This window comes from Acanthopagrus latus, chromosome 6, assembly GCF_904848185.1.
Source record: "Acanthopagrus latus isolate v.2019 chromosome 6, fAcaLat1.1, whole genome shotgun sequence".
Lineage (NCBI taxonomy): Eukaryota > Metazoa > Chordata > Actinopteri > Spariformes > Sparidae > Acanthopagrus > Acanthopagrus latus.
The window spans coordinates 14,508,249-14,526,837 of NC_051044.1; the positions used below are offsets into that span (position 1 = coordinate 14,508,249).

An 18,589-nucleotide genomic window follows, 5' to 3' on the forward strand; every position below is an offset into this window, starting at 1 on the left:
ATCCTCCATACAACTGTTGAGGAAACCGGTTTATGAGATCATTGGAAATGAACCAACAGACAAACACACGGACGAGGATGAAAGCAAAACCTCTTTGGTCGATGGCACTCTGAATAACTTCCAATAACTTCTACCTCAGTCAATTTGAATTTTCTTCAGAAGTACAATCTCCAGGTTCCCATGGCAGAGTTTCAGTCTTAGTACTATAATGTTGAGTCTTTACTGGCAACCTCGGAAAGAAGCCTTACCGGCAACAGAGACTTTTTCTTGCTTCCAATGCAATAAAGCAAGAAGCGAATACCTGCGTCTTAATCACGTGTTTGATTGTAACATAACAGCACTTATTGTGGTTACAAGTTGTGTCTGGTGGTTAAAGCTTAATTGCTTATTTGCAAGTTTCTGCAGAAGTGTTTAAAGCTAAGCCTATGATGAGACCCGAAACAACACCTCCAACACCAACACCAAGTCGCAATTTATCTATTCCACCTATACACAACACCTGTGCTGTCGGCTTACATGCACAATGACCAGGCTCTCCTCCTAAAGCCAAGCTAAATGTCTCCACTTTAGTTATATATATATTCTATATATATATATATATATATATATATATATATATATATATATATATAAAAAACCACGAGGGACAGGTAGCAAATTCAAAAGGGTAAAAAATAGAAAGGAAGGAACAAAAAATTAAATGAACCAGCTTCTTTTTTCATTCATCTTTATTGCTGATAAGTGATCTACTGTTTCTGTTAGCAGAGTAATACGAGTGGTCTTTCACTTCCTGAACTATTGTAAATGCCTCTGACAATGTTTCTCACCAAGCTAACCACAGTGACATCTGACACTGACGTCAGCAGACGGAGAGAGGATAAAACCCTGGAGGCACGAGCTGAACACTGGTCATAATGTTTGTCTCGAGCCTTTTCCTGGCTGTCATATGGGTGCCGAATGTTTGGACTATACAACATGTTGCAGGCTGTGGGAATCAACAGATGGAGATAGAAGGACGATGCTGCAACTTGTGTCCTCCAGGTAAAAGACATAAATGATCTTTAAAATGACAGATAAAATACATCAAATTCGTTCATCTAATCATTACTTTGTCGTTATCCTGTGAGCTCAGAGAGTGATTTTATCTGTTTCTGGTTCTGAAGGTGAATTTGTGAAGGCGTTCTGCACAGAGCAAGATCAAACTGTCTGTAGCCCCTGTGACACGGGCTTCTACTCCAGTGCATATACCATGTTTAGCAAGTGTGAGGAATGCTTGTCATGCCCACAAGGTAAGAGTGAAAATAATGATGAGAGGTTTCAATCTAGAAGAGATAGCAGGCCCTGCTTTCTGCCAGGGATGTTGACTGTGCATTTTTACGCAGTTGATAAAAAGATAAAAAAACAACAACACTGTAATCATCTGGAAATCTTGTGGTTAAAATTCTTGTCTGTCGACAGAATATGTTGAGAAATGTACAGCGACCGCAAACGCTAAATGTCGGTGCCGTTCTGGTTTCCTGTGCTCCAACAATGTCTGCTCACGCTGTGAGGAAAACAAATGCGTCACGGGGGAGAGACCAAACAAGACGGTGACAGGTGAGAGTAGACATATTTTTCTTTTTTTAAGGAAGCATCTGGTTTGATTCAATCCAATTCTGTTTTATTTATATGTGGATATCATGCCATCTGTCATGGACAAATGTTGATAAATCTGGGTTGTACATACTAGAAACGTGGGTTGCATTAATGCAGCCAACCCACTTTTTCCTTTAAACCAAGACCACATTATTTATGACTGATTCAAATAAAAGAGAATAGATGTTTAACAACACATGTAAATACCTAGGTGACACACACGCAATATAAGAAGTTTTCTCAAACTGTTGTCAAATACTTTAATACATTAAAGGTCGTATTCTTAAGAAAGTTGAACTCGTCGAATACCAACTCTTTAGTAGGTCACCATTCTAAAGCACCGATATCTGACGAGTTTGGAAACACAAAAATCAACTTTGTTACAAATAGTCCCTTTCAAATATAACTGGAAAGGAATGACCCTTCAAAATAAGTAAAAAAGGTACTTTGCACATCTATTTCTTGAACCAGGAGTACAGGAGAAGGACTAATAGACCAAAGGTTCAAGGCAAACTCATGCACAGTGTCTAACCTTACCATTTTTTTGCAACTTCAAAAACAAGTAAAAATATCATTGAACATTAGGTGTTATAGGTGTGATAAAAAGAAAAAAGTTTGTAAAGTGAGTAAAGTAAAGAATAGAGTGTCAAGACGTTTTCCAACATGTATAGGAAGTGTTCGGACATCCAAGGAGTGCTGGGTGACAAGTTTTCGTTCTGTGACCTGACATTAAACACACTGCTGATCTTTGGGTGCGTTTGATAAGAGGAACACTAAACACACTAAATATCACTAGACTGTCAGACATGAGCTGTGGTTTTAGAGCACACTGTGGTTTGACTTGAGTGTGACTAAAGGTCTACAGCTGTACTATAGCTGCTCTATGAGGCTATACTTAGTCACAGCTGTGCTTGTGAGTTAAATGTTCATGTCAGCATGCTAACATGTACTACATGCACAAGAACAAAGCTAATGTGCTGAAGCTTGGAAGGTGCAAGGTTTACCGTGCCCACCAATCTGAGCAGAGGTGGACTCAGGATGTTCAGGGGGCAGGAGCGAAAAAATAAAAGGCTCCACCTTTGTACAGCATGCACTAGCACACAGAAAATAGTGTTATATCCAAAGTGATGATAGGGGACTTCACATTTTCTCCACTGGAAAGGCACCTTAAAGGCCACTTTATTTTCTCTATTGAAAAGGCACCCTTGAGGGCGCTTTTACATGTTGTCCACTGGAATCTGCATCCCCTGAATACACCAGCACATCTCAGTTTAACATATTAGCATACAAACATTTGCATATGGTAAGGCTGCTAAACAGGTAAAGCTGATCATATATGGTCTAACACCAAAGTATTAGGACATTTGACATTCAGAGATATAAGGTGATCACCAAAAAGATTACAGTTCATCCTGAGCAGGATTTAAATGTGTGTGTGTGTAATCGTTGAGACACTTGGGCTTCTCAAAACTGCAAATGTCGAACTCGTGATTTGGATTCATCATCTGAGAAGCCTGAATTTCTGTGCAAAATATCGCCTTAATCCCTTCTGCAGATTTTGATACATTTGACAGGATAGCTGAAGAAGAGAAGTCAGGGGATCACCAGAGTGATTCATCCCCTGGGAACCATGAATATCTGTAGCAAATTCTATGGAAACCTACAGAATAGTTTTTCAAAGTTAGTCCCTTATAAGAACAATAAGACAGTGATTTTATCCTTTGTGATCTTGAATGTCTGTACAAAACGTCACAGCAATCCAACCAATAGTTGCTGAGACGTAGAATTTCAATCTGAACAAGATCTGGAAAAGATGTTTTGCTCTTTCTTTGCAGCCAAATCTTTGGTAGACGGGTCGGAAGAGTACTCATATCACTGTGAGCCCATCTGCCCCGATGATGCATATTATGAGGTGAAAGACAATGTCTGCAAGCCACGAACACAGTAAGATCCCCAAGACTTAAGCTACGACAATATTTCCCCATAAAAGACCAAATAACTGTAACTTACACAGTCTCTGGTCAACAGGTGCGCTAGAAATGGACTTCCTGAGCTGTTTCCGGGTAACAAAACCCACAACTCCGTTTGTGATAGAGGTGGTACGTAAACATACTGTGTATCGATGTACTGAGCACCGTGAGAATAATCTTAACTTGATGGTAGTTTGATGTTTCACCAGAGAGGCCCACAAACCATGGAGACATTATTCATGTGATCATTGGCATCGGATTTGTTCTGGTTTCTCTCACCCTCCTCATCCTTCTGTCCTACGCCTGTATGAAGAAACTTATGAAGCACAAACCAAGTAAGTGTGCCTTCATGGAAATACATATCAACACACGTTGATTCCATGTTGCGTTTTCTTTTAATTTTGATCACCACCAAAAGTTCATTTGCGGTAGCTGTCACCACGTTAGCGCCGATATCCACACGTTCATGTATCCAAATGCACACAACCTCACAAATGTGGCAAAATGGTGTATGTGTTTGTGTGTGTGTGTGTGTGTGTGTGTGTGTGTGTGTGTGTGTGTGTGTGTGTGTATCTTTCTAAAAAGTCTGACCATGTTGTGTTACTCCGAACTACATTTGATATAGGTAACTCCCATTGCCACAACCCCCTGTCGTGTCTTTTTGGACAGCGAGCTACAGAGCTGCTGGTCAAGACAATAGAATGAAAACTTCTAAGAGGAGCGGAAAAATGTATAGCCATTATATTTCTCACAATGTGCCCATGCATTGCTTAGAATTGTTGTGCTTTCAGGTGCAAGAAGAGATAACTTTGCCAGATCATTTCCTGCTGATAGAGGGCGGAAAATGAGAAATGGGTAGAAAACAAGATGGTTATAATCTACTGATCTATCTATCTAGGTTTCGGTCCACCTAAGCAATTTTAAAATCGCATCTAATCGGCTTTTCACTCAGATCTTTGTGTTATGTTTTTTCATAAAATATAAAGCAGTTTTTTTTTTTTTACCACCAAAACGTAAGAAAATAACTTTTCATTTGTTTCAAATACTTTTCGATAAATTAAAATTAGAACCAGCACTGAGTCCCAACAGTAAAACACTGCACATTAAGCACACATTCACTCAACACTCAGATCAGTAACTCAGAATTCATGAAATCACAATCTAGTCGAAATTGAAAGAAAAATTACAATGAAGTGCAAGAATGTGAATGTGGGTGACGTGAATATGAATACGAGAAATATGACATGATAATTTGTTTGTACTTCCCTCCTCTTCAGAAGATAACTCCATCAACGTCGTAGCGGTCTCCGCCAATACCAGTGAGTATCACCTGTCAAAGGAGGAGAGCGGGTGTCAGCTCATCATCCAGGACGAATCAAAGCACGGCGACAGTTTGGGTCACCTGCATCTGGAACATGTCAGCTTGTTTTGATAACAAGTCTAAGACGTCACGAACAGTCTGTTCAAACACAAGCTATGTTACTGATGTAACAGGACAAATAGTTGTACTCAGCATCAGAACACATATATAGCATATAGAGATGTCTGTTTAGGTTATGGACACATGTTGGTGAATGAAAGGTACCTGGTTCCAGATGTCCAGGTGTGAATGTTTGTGTGTGTTTGAAATATTAAATAGTTATTTTTCTTAAATGCAACAAAGAAAGGTGGGGTTTGATTGTAAAGATTATTTTGTAAATTTTCTGACAAATAAATTTCTATTTTTTAGTGTTCCAAAGATTCTCAACTCTTTTTTTTTTTCTTTTGGTCATCAGATAATGATAATTAGGGGCAGCTGTCGTAGGTGGATTGGTGGTTCAGTCTGTCCACCCACCACACACATCCTCCTGACGTGAGTTCTGCTGCCATCTAAAAACATGGGCATGGGTTTGAATAATAAACAAAAACTGAACTTTTTAACTAGGGCATTGGTTCAAGACCCCTGCAGGTCTCATGTTTTGTATTGGCCAAGTGTATAGGTGTATTTCCACCGTCTGCCGATGGGGGCGCTGTCGGGCGCACTTTGGCACACTGATCATATGACAGCCGCCTGCGTCCCTTTTCCCTTCTTCCCCGCTGGAAACGCCACAACTGCCGGGGAGGGAGAAACAGACACAACCACAAGGGAGTTTAAACACCGACCTCAAGATGCTGGCACTGATAAACCGGCTGCTGGACTGGTTCAGGTCTCTGTTTTGGAAGGAGGAGATGGAGCTGACGCTGGTCGGCCTCCAGTACTCGGGAAAAACAACATTTGTAAACGTGATCGCTGTAAGTCCTCAGCAGCTAACTTTAGCCAGCCTGCTAGTGTTGTGCTATTACCATTAGCGCTAATAATGGGATAACAGTGACCGAGCTGGGTCTGTGCGGCACTGTCTGGTGTTCGGGTCCAGACACGATGTAGTCGTACTCTGCTGGGACGAGCTGAAAGCTGTGACAGGTTTCGTTTCTGTGTTCAGCAAGTAAGCTGGGGTGACTCGTCTGCTGCTGGAGGATCCTCATCGGCTAGCCGCTTCATGTGCTGTGATTGGTTAGCATGCTAAACTCCAAACGAAGCACAGACAAGCTTGCTTTGTTGTGACTCCCAGATTTTGTCTCTTTCAAACCCCGGGGGGCATTTTACACTGAGTTCAAGGCGTTTGTCTGCGTTTGTCAGCCACCAGGAAGTGAACCTAGATACACGTTGACCATGACAACACAGCACAGTGATGTCAGTTTGTGAAGCTACCTGCAACAGGTGGAGACAGACCTCCACGACAGAGCACAGATCCTTAGGGATGCACAATATGTGGGGACTGTATATTATCAGCTGTTTTCTGTGAACACATTTGTTTTGGTTGACTTGACAGAAGCAGTATTAACGGTGCAGAGTCACAGTAGGAGGCTGTGTGTGCCAGGGCTCGACCGGTATGAGTTCTTCAGGCCTGATATTGATTATTAGGAGTCAAGGAGACTGAAAACTGATACTTGGGACTTATATTTTCTTGCAGTAAAAAAATGAAACTCTTTGTGTCAAAGTTTCAGACATCCAGTGATGTAATAAAGTACAGTTCTTCAGGTATTTTACTGGATTATATCCATTCTCTGCTACTTTATACTTCCTCTCCACTTTGTTTATTTGATATATGTAGTTACTAGTTACTCTGCAGATTGAGATTAATCAGTGTTTAGATAGATAGATAGATAGATAGATAGATAGATAGATAGATAGATAGATAACTGTATTAATCCCCAAAGGGAAACTGGATAACTTTGATAGCAGAGGACCGTTTATAGGCTATTAATTGTGATGTGCTACCCATCCAATGTTGTTTTACGCGAACGTTGTGTAAGAGGATGTTGCATCAGAGCCAAAGTAGCACATTTTTGAATTGGTTTATTGTATCGGACAATCTGACAGAAAAATCAAACATATCGTTAATAGGTAAATGCTGAATGTCGTCCCCCGGATAGTCGACCTGCGCCAATAATTGGTCCACTCTTACTGCCTTGAAAGTTAGTTGACAGTCCACCAATAAACACTTTGCTGACTACATCTGTGCCTTTCTCACCCTCAGGTGTGCATAAACTACAGGTCAGGAACTTGTTTTTGAAATACACAAATGCAACATTATCGGTTATCTCATCATGTATATGCAGAGAAAAGAATCCATAGAGTGCATCCCTAAACATTTTTAGTCACAAAGACGTAACTGGAGGTGATTTGGGGAGAATAAATAGACACTGGGTCTGCAGTTTTTATTTTTTACCTTTTACCATTTTACCATTTTTTTAGATAATTGGAAAAATATCTGTTTCTTAGTTGTTGCTGGGGTTGGTGCCTGAATGCAGGTGTCAGGCGGCATAGTAACAGACCGAAAGACAGATTTCTTCAGGACACCAACAAAAATAACAAAGCATTGTTTGCATAAATGTTGCAAACAGTTGACTCATTTTGTTATAACTACATGACATGACTCCATCTGCAGTAGCTTTTGTTGCAAGTTTTGCTAAAAGTTCACACACATTGTATGTGCTGTGACCTCTTGTGACTCAGGCTTAGGAGAGTGTGCGTTTCTTTGGCAGACTGTTTCTCTGTGCAAAGTTTGCTGGGGATGTTTCTTGTGAAACAATTTGTCATTGGCTAATAACCACATCAGACAGAAACTGAACTTTTTGCAGCATATTGTGAAAAGTGCGACAAGTTTCATGACTTTGTTCGGAGTGGTTTTCCTTCGCAACATTTGGCACACGTGCCTTTTACTCCGTCTTCTCTCCCTGATTACCGATCGGGTTTCAGTGTACATCCTGTGGTGGACAGTGAAGAATAAACGTCCTTGAAACCTAATATTGATCACCAATATACATTTAAACTTGTCTGTTGACAACGTCTCCAGGGAACAAACAATGTAAGAGGAAGAAATGTTGCACCTGAGATATGTATCAGACATTTTTACTCCAGTCAGTCAGCTGTCCGTCCTGTTCTGTCCTGTTGTTTCAGTCTGTGTGACTGAAAACCCTTTCAACAGACTGACGGGATTTAAGGTTTAATTTGATACCTGTAGCAGCACCTCTCCACTAGAGCAGAAACACTGAATCGATTTGTCACTCGATAGAAACATAATTAATACAACTATTTGTTAAACCATGTATTGTGCAAGTTGTGTTTTCTGTCAGGAATGCCAAACATTCCATCACCCCAGCTTCTCCCTTAAGAAGATTTTCTGCTTTCCTGTGTTTTATATCACTGTAAACTCAGTATCTTTATGTTTAAAGAGATACATTTGGGCTTTAGGAAACCGCGCAAGGAACTTTTACTGAAGAAAACTTAAGTACAGTAGAAAGAGATCTTCAGTTAAACATTTACCAGGGTTAGGGCAACTTTTCCTACCAATTTAAATGTTAGAAAGTTTTGACCAGCGGTGCCGATGTCTGTGGTGCTTCATATTTACATTTTAGAAGAAGACTATCCAGAAAACTTTGACAGTTTGTCAAATCATATTTCAGTACATGCTGGTCACATTGACCTGATGAAACGGGGCTGGTGTGTGAGGAGGAAGTTGGGTTTGGGGTTGAAACATAAACCCGATCCTACCTCCACTATACAGAGATGACAAAAATGGCCCCTGCTGTCAGCCAGTAAAACAGCCAGTGAATGGTAGTAGTGGGGGTGCTTCCTCCTTCCTCAGTCATAAGACCACTGCACTCATTTCCACTTAGCTGGATCAGGTGACTCCGGACAGTCATGTGCTTCGAAATGTGCGTAAAGCAGAGAGTGCATGCTGAGCATAGGGTGGAGAGAAAGAATATAAACAGCTTGTGAGTTTTGGTGGAGAAAATGAAGGGGAATGCCGCTAATTGTTCATGCAGATTGTTCTTCCTACGTCAGTTCTGCAAAAATGAGAATTCACTTGAAGCCTGAACATGCGGACATATTCCGCGGTAGAATGATTTAGTCTGTGTCTTTTTGCTTTTTACGAATACATTCCCACAGACTTCGACTTTTTGCATTCATTATTGCATCATGTTGTTTTTATTTACTAGTTTTTACACTATTTAAACCCTAAATACTGTATAATCAAGCTTGTGTACAGCCTCTTTATTTGTTTAATCTCAATCAAAGTATGTAAAAGTGTCAGATCCCTTGGAGCATGTCATAGTTTTATTAAATTGTTGCCATTATAGCAACATTATGTAATTTTTTTATCTTAAACTAACAGCTTTAAAGTAATTTAGATGGCACAGTGTCTTTTTACAGGGTGAATGGTGTCTGTGTCTCAAATGTTTGACATTTTTGCTTGAAAAATGGCTGAAACAATCGACTGGTTGTTGCAGATCTGATCCCAGTACACACACAAGTTTTCAAGTCTGACGGTTTCATAAAAAATGACATCTACTTGTATCTTTCTTTCCAGTCTGGGCATTTCAGTGAAGACATGATCCCTACAGTCGGGTTCAATATGAGGAAAGTCACCAAAGGAAACGTCACCATCAAGGTATTTTGATTGTGAACACTAATTAGTGAAAGCACTCTGGTTGTACAGGGAGGTAATAATTGCATTGTTAATGACATTTGAAATGGGAATGTCACGTAATGATGTGTCTGTAATTCCGTAGATCTGGGACATTGGAGGGCAGCCAAGGTTCAGGAGCATGTGGGAGCGCTACTGTCGGGGAGTCAATGCAATTGTGTGAGTGTTCGAGTTTCAGTTTACAAGTTTTTCTGTTTTAAAAAAACAAATGAGAGGAAATGCAACAATGTTACCGCAAATGTTAACACACATTTTACTAACCGTTTCTGTTTTCCGCATGGTTAGGTACATGGTTGATGCAGCAGATCGAGAAAAGGTGGAGGCATCTAGAAACGAGCTTCACAATTTATTAGACAAACCTCAGTTGCAAGGAATTCCTGTGAGTGTTGTCGTGAAACCAGTTTGCTTTCTGCAGCGGTCATGCAGCACGATTACTTGCAGAAGTTGGGGATTTCAGTTTGTGATGTGTTTTCTTTTTTTTTCTTTTCAGGTTTTGGTTCTCGGTAACAAAAGGGATCTCCCCACTGCTCTAGATGAAAAGCAGCTCATTGAGAAAATGTAAGTACTAAAAACAACTGGTGAAAATGCCCTAACGACCTGCATATCTTTTCTGTAATGAAAAATGCTCTGATTATTTTTTTTAAAGAGTTTTAGTGAGAGAAATATTGAGGATGTAATATTTGAATATTATCATTTAAAAATGTCCTTAGATGTTAAATCAGGACCATTTCCTCTTTCGAAGTCCTTGTCAGCAGTAGTTGTGGTAAGTTGTGGTTGACTATAAAGACCTGGCTCCCCCTGCTGTCAAGTAAGAAACCTGCTGAGAGTCGAGATCATACCTTAAACTGTGTCCCACCAGCTGCAAATGAATGAGACTTATGATCAGTTTGAATGCACACTTAAATGTATTTATTTATTTGTTTGTGTACCTTCTTCCGTTTAAAGGAATCTTGCGGCTATTCAGGACAGAGAGATATGCTGCTACTCGATTTCCTGCAAAGAGAAAGACAACATTGGTGAGTCGCAGTCAGTGACCGCGTTATCATTTTGTGTTGACTCGGGGGCCCAGATCTCCAATGTGGAGGCTGGAAAAATCCAGTTTTTGTCAACTCTGCGTACAGTTTCAGTTTTTCTCTCCAGTATGTCTTTAAACAGCGTTATCTTAATGTCCAGCCCCAAAAATTCAAATGAGGGAAGAGATGAGCTAATAAAATGTTGAAAAAGTAATCAGAATTTCCTTGGATTATCAACAACATGCTTGCAAATATAAGTTTAAAGGGCTACTATGTAGATTTTACACAGGAGGTTCAGTTTAATCGTCTTGAGGAGAACTGCTCACCCTGGAAATACATGTGTTTAATGTCTTCTGTGGCTGAGGGGAAGCTTTCCAAGGTGAAAAAATTAACTGTATTGATGCACTGAAAATGTTGTTGAGTTGTATTATGGGACTTGTTGGATTCAGTGTTTTTAGGGGTTCATCGTTCTGGAGAATTTAAGTCAGGACATCTCTGCATGTGTCGCTTAGACTTGTCTCTTATGATCACCCTAACTTCATGAAGGTACAATACTGAATCAAGAAGTGCCCCTTTTTTTAAGGAGCAACAGCAAGTGATTTCATGTCTTTTTAGCCCTGGGTTTTGACTCTCAGGCAACATACAGGTAAGAATAGAATAGAGTAGATGTTTATTGTCATTGTTTCATAAACAACAAAACTCAGTCAGCAGCCCTTTGTTTAGACAATATAAATATCAACATAAACAAGTCTTAAAAACAATATATATAACCTAATAATAAATGGAAAAAAAGGTATGGCCAGGATGCAGCCTTAGAAGAAGACCGCAGGTAACGAGGACTAAATTTGTCAACATCACAAATCAATGAATAATATACAAATAGATATAAATAGAATATAATAGATAATATTAATTTATTTATTGAGAAATGTATATATTTCGTAATTTACCTCTGATTTTTGCAGATTCAGACCTCCATATGTATGCAGCTAGTGCTTGGGCCTGGAAAAAGTGTTTCTAACTTACGTTACATGCTTTGTACAATATCTACATTATTTATTTTGTATTTACAACTGTGGTGCTATGTGCCTAAATTGCATGCAATCATGTTGTTTGTTGTTAGGGTTAGGGTTAGATATAGAAATAGAAAAGCAGTTTGTCGGACTGACTTGGCCTGTTTCTTTGATTCCAGATATCACACTTCAGTGGCTCATCCAGCACTCGAAATCCAGGAGGAGCTGAAAATGCAGGAGTGGTTCTCCAGCTGTGTTCGCCATGTTAATGTCATGCCACACCCCCATCACCCTGCGATGATGTACAGTCTCCAACTCACATGCTGCACTGTCCTGCTCATGTCACACAGTTTTGTTTTCCCCTTTTCACATTGTGATTTTGTCACAAACCCTGAGAATGCACTACTAAAAAATGTAATTCCAAATTTAAGGAATGCAATTGGCATTATACGTCCTGTAAAGCTGTACTTTCCTTTAACTTCGAGTAAGAAACTGCTTCCGGATTTACCTTGCATCATTCAGGCATTACCCAGTTAATCCTACCCAGTGGTTTATAACACTAATCTTGGGTATACAGCAACAACAACACAGTTCTTAAGGAGGGTCTTGCATAAAGCAAAGATGTTCTTCACACAGTCAGTTGTGATGCCAGGAGATGCCTGACGTGGACGTGCAGGTTTTCCCATTTGTGTTGAGCTCTACTCTGATTGTCACCTTTTGCTTGATCAGGTCTTCTGTTTTCAAGGAAACGTCAGTTATTTTAGGAAAATTGTGCAATTAAGCAAGTCAATTTAAGCAGGTCTGTACAAAAAATATCAAGCTGGTATGATTTTTACTGATGTGAGATGTGCGTGTATGAATATATGATTCTATTTAAAGTCTGAATGTACTAAAAAGTAAAGGTGTACGGGATCGCGTGGTTCATACGGGCCTCTGCTTGTAAGCAGCCTCGGTGGAATGATGTCCTTTGCGCTGCCTCGAGGCTGAGACAGCGGCAGAACTCAAAGTGCCTTGTGCAATGTCTCTCACCTCTGAAGCAAAGTAGTGTGCAAGGTGTGCCTACCTGGGTAGAGTTAAAAAAAGAAAACACCACTTCAATATGTTCAAGAAATAAAAAGGCATGCTTTTTAATTTAGACATTGTCCTGTCATTTGTACTATATCATTCTATAGTGACGTGTAAAGAGAAAGGATAAGCATTGTGTTTTTCTTGAGAGATATAAGCACAAATTAATTAATTATAATAATCTGCAGTGATGGGGTTTGTAATCCCTCTTTCTTGCAAGGATTTGTGTGAATGTTTTAACATTCTTCTCTTGAGGGAGAAAAATGTCTGTTCACTTGGAACCTGAGTTTAAGGCATGCGTGAATGAGATGATTTAGTGAAGCACTTGGTTACATTTACACTTTTATTTACACTGAAATAACTTGAGCTAACTTGAAATAACTAAAATTGAATTGACAATAAATGTACCATTTATTAATCTGGATTATTTTAAAGTATAACCAATTCATGAAGAGAGAATGGAGTCTGGATTTTCTAATTTAAAGAAATGTTAAGATTTTCTTTTAACAAAAATGAATATGTAATTATTTGCTAATTAATTGATTCTGGCGCTGCCTTTGCTTGAGGTGTGAAGAAAGTCACACAATCTAATATTTTAAGAACCACACCCAATTTTTTTTCATTAATGGTTTATACCTGTTCTACACAGCTTTAGTAAACCAGAGAATAAGCAGACACCAAATGCACTTTGTTGGCTGTGAAATCTTTGAATAATGTCCACAATATCTAAAAACTGAAATCATGGTCAAACTGAATTGGTGGCTCTAATTTATTTGAAGTTTTGTATGAAGAGAATGAAGCTTCCCAATAGTTGGGTGAGAATGAAGCATTAAAAATAAAATAATAGCTTTGAGCCAAACTGCAATGCTTGCTTGAAATGTTATGTGACAGTGAGAAGGAATCAAACATTCTGAATCGGATGGAGAACTTCAATAAATCTCAATATATCGAATATTCAGATGGAGTTTCTGGCTTGAATGAATGAAAAGATAATTGTTAAATATGGTTAAAATGTTGGGAGATATACTGTGCTTGTGTGCTTAAGCATGGCTGTGCATGCATGTGTCTGTACATGTGTGGTCGTGTGCATGCTCAACATGCGTATTTGACTGCATTTGTGTGTGTAAGTGTGTGTGTGTGTGTATTAAAATGACTCATTAATATATCTGCCTCCTTCTGTGTTGGCCCAGCTGATTTCGGTTGCCACAGTGATGGTAACAAGGTTGGTCGTGGTAACGGACTGTGAGAGTTGATATAATAGTGGCCCCCACTACATCCCCAACTCATGTTGAGTGCACAACTGCTAATGGCTAATGGTTAATGGCTAATGGCTTGCTACACGGCTCACAGCCCAAAACAACCAGCACCAGACAGTTAAGTCTACTCTTTAGTGAGAGATTGTGCCTGTTGACATCTCGGATTTCTCCCTTTCACTACATCTGAAAACAAACAAACGAAAAAGAAAAGGCCAAGGCATTCAAGGTTGCTATGGCAACTCATCAGTTTTCATGTGAATCATATTGATATTTGAAAAATACAAATGCAAATATCTGCTTGATTCACTTGTACTACTTATACTTACTAAATGACAAACAATCCTTAAGAAATCCACTGAAAGAGAAGAGAAATGGGAGACACTGAAGATATCCAACTGAGGTAAATATAACCATGAGTGTTTAAACAATTGCTACTTATTCTTTGATTTATTAATGTAACTGTAAGAATGAAACAAATCTGCTATGTGAGTACTGGGGAAAGATGCAAGAGAGAGAGAGAGAGAGAGAGAGAGAGAGAGAGAGAGAGAGAGAGAAAGAGAGAGTTACTATGATAAACTGTATCTGTAATGTCTTCCCAACTGTAAACAACACATGCACTTTGCTGTGATTGTGAGGGGGAAACGTTTGAATAAAAGATATTTCTGAAAAGTACTATCAAAGATTGATATGTTAGGCTAGTTATTAACAAACCCAGTTTCTGGTCAAATGAAACGTGCATTTAACTTACTTAATATCTTTGCAAAAATTATCTCCACAAAATGACATGGCTTTATAAGATTCCCCATTTTTTTTAATATCTTCAACAATATGTTAAAACATATCTGATTACTATTGAAAACTTGAAACTCATAAATCAGCTACAATTATCAGACTATTTAGACATTTCATATTTACTGCCACTGTTTGTTGTTGTTATTCTTTGTCTATCTTTCCATTTCTAGGTTTATAGATAACCAATATATATAGGGATACATTTTTTCTACAGCCATTATACTGTGGAATCAGTATTTACTCCAGAGTTATAAGTTAAAGCAAAACGTTGTCACGTGAAATGAGTGTATTTTTTAAAATTAATGTGGGTTTTTTTTTGGGCTTTTGAAATCAAAATGAATTTATAGACCAATTTGATAGTGAAGTGTATTTTTTACCCGACGGTATGATTTAAAGGAGCCTGTCTTTATCCCCTTTCTTCTTCTTCTACAGACAAGACATGGCTGACCCAGAATATATCCAATTGAGGTAATGTAATCAGGAGTGTTTATACAATTCATAGATATTGTTTCTGATTAAAAAATGTAGCTGGAGGAAGAAAAAATCCAGATGTGAATTTTGGCCGCTAATATTGACCAACTATATGAGTGTGTCAAGTAGATTTAGGTTAGCAGGTAATGATCTGGGAGAGAGAGTTTCTATTCAAAATTGTACACAGATATTACTACCCTGTTAAGTCTAATATCTATATTACATATTAAACAACAGATGCACATTTTGTGTTTGTGAGGGGGAACTATTAAGCTTAAGCCTTTTTTTTCGCATAGTGTTTCAGATGAAAATCAGCTGGAGGAACAAGACAGAACTGCCTCAGAAGCTTCACAAAAAAATGACCGAGAAGAGAAACAAAACAACTGCATGAAGAGACTGCGATCCATCTGCCTTGCCGTGCTGATTGGAGTTCTGATGATGCTCCTCTGTGTTGTGGCCGGCTACCTCTTCATCCAGATGCTAAAACAGCAAAGTCTGACAGCTGAGTACCAGCACATGGCAGAGGAGCTTCAGATGGAGAACAGCCAACTGATGCAACTCCTGAACTCCACTCCCCTCAACTCCAGCGAGCCGTCAGCTGAAGAGAGCAAGCTGAGCCTGTTCCTGAAGAAGACTTTGCATGAAAAAGCCAAGGTGGAAAAGGAGAGGAAACAGTTGGCCACTCTTCTACAGTCAACCGAAGAGCGCTGCAACCAACTAGAAACACAGATCGGTGTGCTGTACCACCATCTGGATGCAGCGCAGCGCGTCATCACCATGGCGTCTGCAGAGAGCGATCATTGGCGCCAGATTTTTGAAAATGAACAGCAAACCAACATGCAGCTGGAAGAACTAATTCAACGACAGGAATCAATCCTGTTCTCCAGCAAGCTGTCCTTCCTCTGGGGATTCTGCAACAGGAGCACTCTGCAGTGTTCACGCTGCCTGTCCGGCTGGATCGAGCACGCGTCCCGCTGCTTCTTCTTGTCCAAAGAGCCAGAGGATTGGGAAAATGCTCGCAGGCAGTGTCTCGACATGGGGGCTGACATGGCCGTGGTTCAGAATGCCGCAGACCAGGCATTCTTGACCAACATGACATTTAATTTTGCGCAGCAGCACCCTGGAGAGGAGTTTCATTCTGCGTGGATCGGGTTGCACGACATGGCGATGGAGGGCCACTTCTTCTGGGTCACTGGCCAAAGAATCCATCCGTATGTGACTTATTGGAGGAGTGGTGAGCCAGACAACGGCTTGGCCTCCGATGACAAAAGCCCAGATGGACAGGACTGTGTTGCAATTGTCCTTCCTACAAACAGTGAGAAGCAGGACTGGTTTAACTCATGGGATGACATCATTTGTGCTGGCAAACGGCACTTCCTGTGTGAAACCACACCTCTCAGTTTGGGATGACATGACGTGAAAAAGGGTGGAACTGCCAAATCAGAACTTTTTCCACCATGTATATAGTTTATTTCTGCACTTTTAGTAATTTTTTTATAATATATATTCAACCTCCCCTGGTTTTCCTGTTTTTGTCTGATGCAATACACACTTTTACAATACACACTGGTATATGAAGGGGTGGGGGGTCAGCCTGTCAGTGCTCACACCATATGCCGCACACTGCATCAAATTGGTCTGCATGGCTATCCTCCCAGAAAGAAGCCTCCTCTAAAGATGATGCACAAGAAAGCCCATAAAAACAGTTTGCTGAAGACAGGCGGTCTAAGGAAATGGATTACTGGAACCATGTCCTGTGGTCTGATGAGACCAAGATAAACTTATTTGGTTCAGATGGTGTCAAGCATGTGTGGTGGCAACCAGGTGAGGTGTGTGTCTTACCTCCAGTCAAGCATGGTGGTGTGAGTGTCATGGTCTGGGGCTGTGTGAGTGCTGCCAGCATTGGGGAGCTACAGTTCATAGAGGGAAACATGAATGCCAACATGTACTGTGACATACTGAAACTGAAACAACTGTAAACTGGGCCGCCAGGCAGTTTTTTTACAGTATAACGACCCCAAGATGACCACTGCCTTGCTAAAGTAGGGTTAAGGCCGTGCTAGAAAACAGTGGTGGCTCCACAAAGTATTGACACTTTGGGCACAATTAGGACATTTTCACTTAGGGGTGTACTCACTTTTGTTGCCAGCAGTTTAGACATTAATGACTGTGTGTTGAGTTATTTTGAGGGGACAGCAAATTTACAGTGTTATGCAAGCTGTACACTAACTACTTTACACTGTATCCAAGTGTCATTTCTTCAGTGTTGTCCCATGAAAATAAAATAATAAAATATATCCAGCGTTAATATTGACCAACTATATGAGTGTGTCATGCGGGCCCGGTTCTAGGCATGAGCACAAATGCCCCACCAAACCGACCCCGCTTCATTCCGAAAGAAAAGTATATTCAAATATATAATATTGTAATTTATTCCCATAAATGCTGCTCAGAGTAATCACAGTCCACGGCTCCTCTGCCAACAGAGCCGAGTCTCTCTTTAGAGATGCCACCTGTACTGTTTTTCCCAGAATTTTCTCTTTTTTCAACAGCTCTACCACAAACAGATTCAGAATTCCTTTATTGGTCCTGCAAACGGGGATATTGGTGTGTCACAACAGCCTCATCAATGCACATTAATAAATGTACAAAATAAACAATATCTAATAAAAAGGTAAGAAATAGATTCTTACATACTGGGGCACTAGTACATACATAATATGTACTAGCGCCCCGCCCTTTCTGTGACATCATCCCCATGAAGTCATGATTCACATTTAATTTAATTCATTTTATGGTAAAAATACAGAACATAAATCAATAACATTTGAGCTGAGGTGTCCAAATTACCTGAATGCACCGATTACAATATTAAAATAATGTAACTTGATTACAATCAATTAGTTTTGAAGACCAGAGAAATTAAATATCAATTAAAAGTAGATTTTTGTGCATCCTGTTACCAAGTGTTAATCTGTGTTTGTTCTATTAATTTTTATCTTAACATTTGACAAGAAAAGTTACAGTAAATACGATGCAGTTTAGTTTCTCAGGCAGGGACTTGAACTCATGATAAAAGCAGACTCTCTGAACACAGAACTCCTCCTCTACCACAGAGCTAAAGTACTCTGCAGGGCCACAGAATTCTCTCTTTTTTTTAAATGACGTAAACCATGTCAAATAAGTCCAGCCCACAGGTTTTCTGACGAATCCATGTGGTGCGTGCCAAAAGGGGCGGTCTTGCTCGTTTCCCGCGTGAAATTAGCGCATTTCCCTCCAAAAAGTTAGATGTGTATATATGTAGCTGACTGATCTTCACTCTGGTCTCTTCTCTGAGGACACGAACACGCTGAGTAAACTGTT

The 18,589-nt window shown here is 39.8% G+C and overlaps 3 protein-coding genes across 3 annotated transcripts; all 3 read left to right on the plus strand.

Moving 5' to 3' along the window:
- Positions 1-889: 889 nt before the first annotated feature.
- Positions 890-5,513, plus strand: tnfrsf18 (tumor necrosis factor receptor superfamily, member 18). The gene is made up of 7 exons (XM_037101721.1): positions 890-1,041; positions 1,164-1,289; positions 1,459-1,596; positions 3,471-3,579; positions 3,664-3,734; positions 3,815-3,940; positions 4,883-5,513. Exons 1-7 carry the CDS (start codon positions 915-917, stop codon positions 5,035-5,037), a joined length of 852 nt encoding a protein of 283 aa, XP_036957616.1. The 5' UTR covers positions 890-914; the 3' UTR covers positions 5,038-5,513.
- Positions 5,514-5,635: 122 nt separating this feature from the next.
- LOC119021432 (ADP-ribosylation factor-like protein 8B-A) lies at positions 5,636-12,777 on the plus strand. The gene is made up of 7 exons (XM_037101722.1): positions 5,636-5,876; positions 9,500-9,580; positions 9,702-9,775; positions 9,902-9,995; positions 10,107-10,174; positions 10,562-10,632; positions 11,822-12,777. The coding sequence occupies exons 1-7, from the start codon at positions 5,754-5,756 to the stop codon at positions 11,869-11,871; spliced, it is 561 nt and encodes a 186-aa protein (XP_036957617.1). The 5' UTR covers positions 5,636-5,753; the 3' UTR covers positions 11,872-12,777.
- Positions 12,778-14,209: 1,432 nt separating this feature from the next.
- On the plus strand, positions 14,210-16,742 carry LOC119021430 (low affinity immunoglobulin epsilon Fc receptor-like). The gene is made up of 3 exons (XM_037101720.1): positions 14,210-14,363; positions 15,188-15,223; positions 15,523-16,742. Exons 1-3 carry the CDS (start codon positions 14,335-14,337, stop codon positions 16,634-16,636), a joined length of 1,179 nt encoding a protein of 392 aa, XP_036957615.1. The 5' UTR covers positions 14,210-14,334; the 3' UTR covers positions 16,637-16,742.
- The last annotated feature ends 1,847 nt before the right edge of the window (positions 16,743-18,589 follow it).

Excerpts from the sequence above, each read along its gene's own strand:
- tnfrsf18 (XM_037101721.1), top strand. The coding sequence starts at position 915 with ATGTTTGTCTCGAGCCTTTTCCTGGCTGTCATATGGGTGCCGAATGTT. Across the intron at positions 3,735-3,814 it reads CTCCGTTTGTGATAGAGGTG|AGAGGCCCACAAACCATGGA; the intron begins GTACGTAAACAT and ends ATGTTTCACCAG. Across the intron at positions 3,941-4,882 it reads ACTTATGAAGCACAAACCAA|AAGATAACTCCATCAACGTC; the intron begins GTAAGTGTGCCT and ends CCTCCTCTTCAG.
- LOC119021432 (XM_037101722.1), top strand. The coding sequence starts at position 5,754 with ATGCTGGCACTGATAAACCGGCTGCTGGACTGGTTCAGGTCTCTGTTT. Across the intron at positions 9,996-10,106 it reads CTCAGTTGCAAGGAATTCCT|GTTTTGGTTCTCGGTAACAA; the intron begins GTGAGTGTTGTC and ends TTTTCTTTTCAG. Across the intron at positions 10,633-11,821 it reads CAAAGAGAAAGACAACATTG|ATATCACACTTCAGTGGCTC; the intron begins GTGAGTCGCAGT and ends CTTTGATTCCAG.
- LOC119021430 (XM_037101720.1), top strand. The coding sequence starts at position 14,335 with ATGGGAGACACTGAAGATATCCAACTGAG. Across the intron at positions 14,364-15,187 it reads ACTGAAGATATCCAACTGAG|ACAAGACATGGCTGACCCAG; the intron begins GTAAATATAACC and ends CTTCTTCTACAG. Across the intron at positions 15,224-15,522 it reads CCAGAATATATCCAATTGAG|TGTTTCAGATGAAAATCAGC; the intron begins GTAATGTAATCA and ends TTTTTCGCATAG.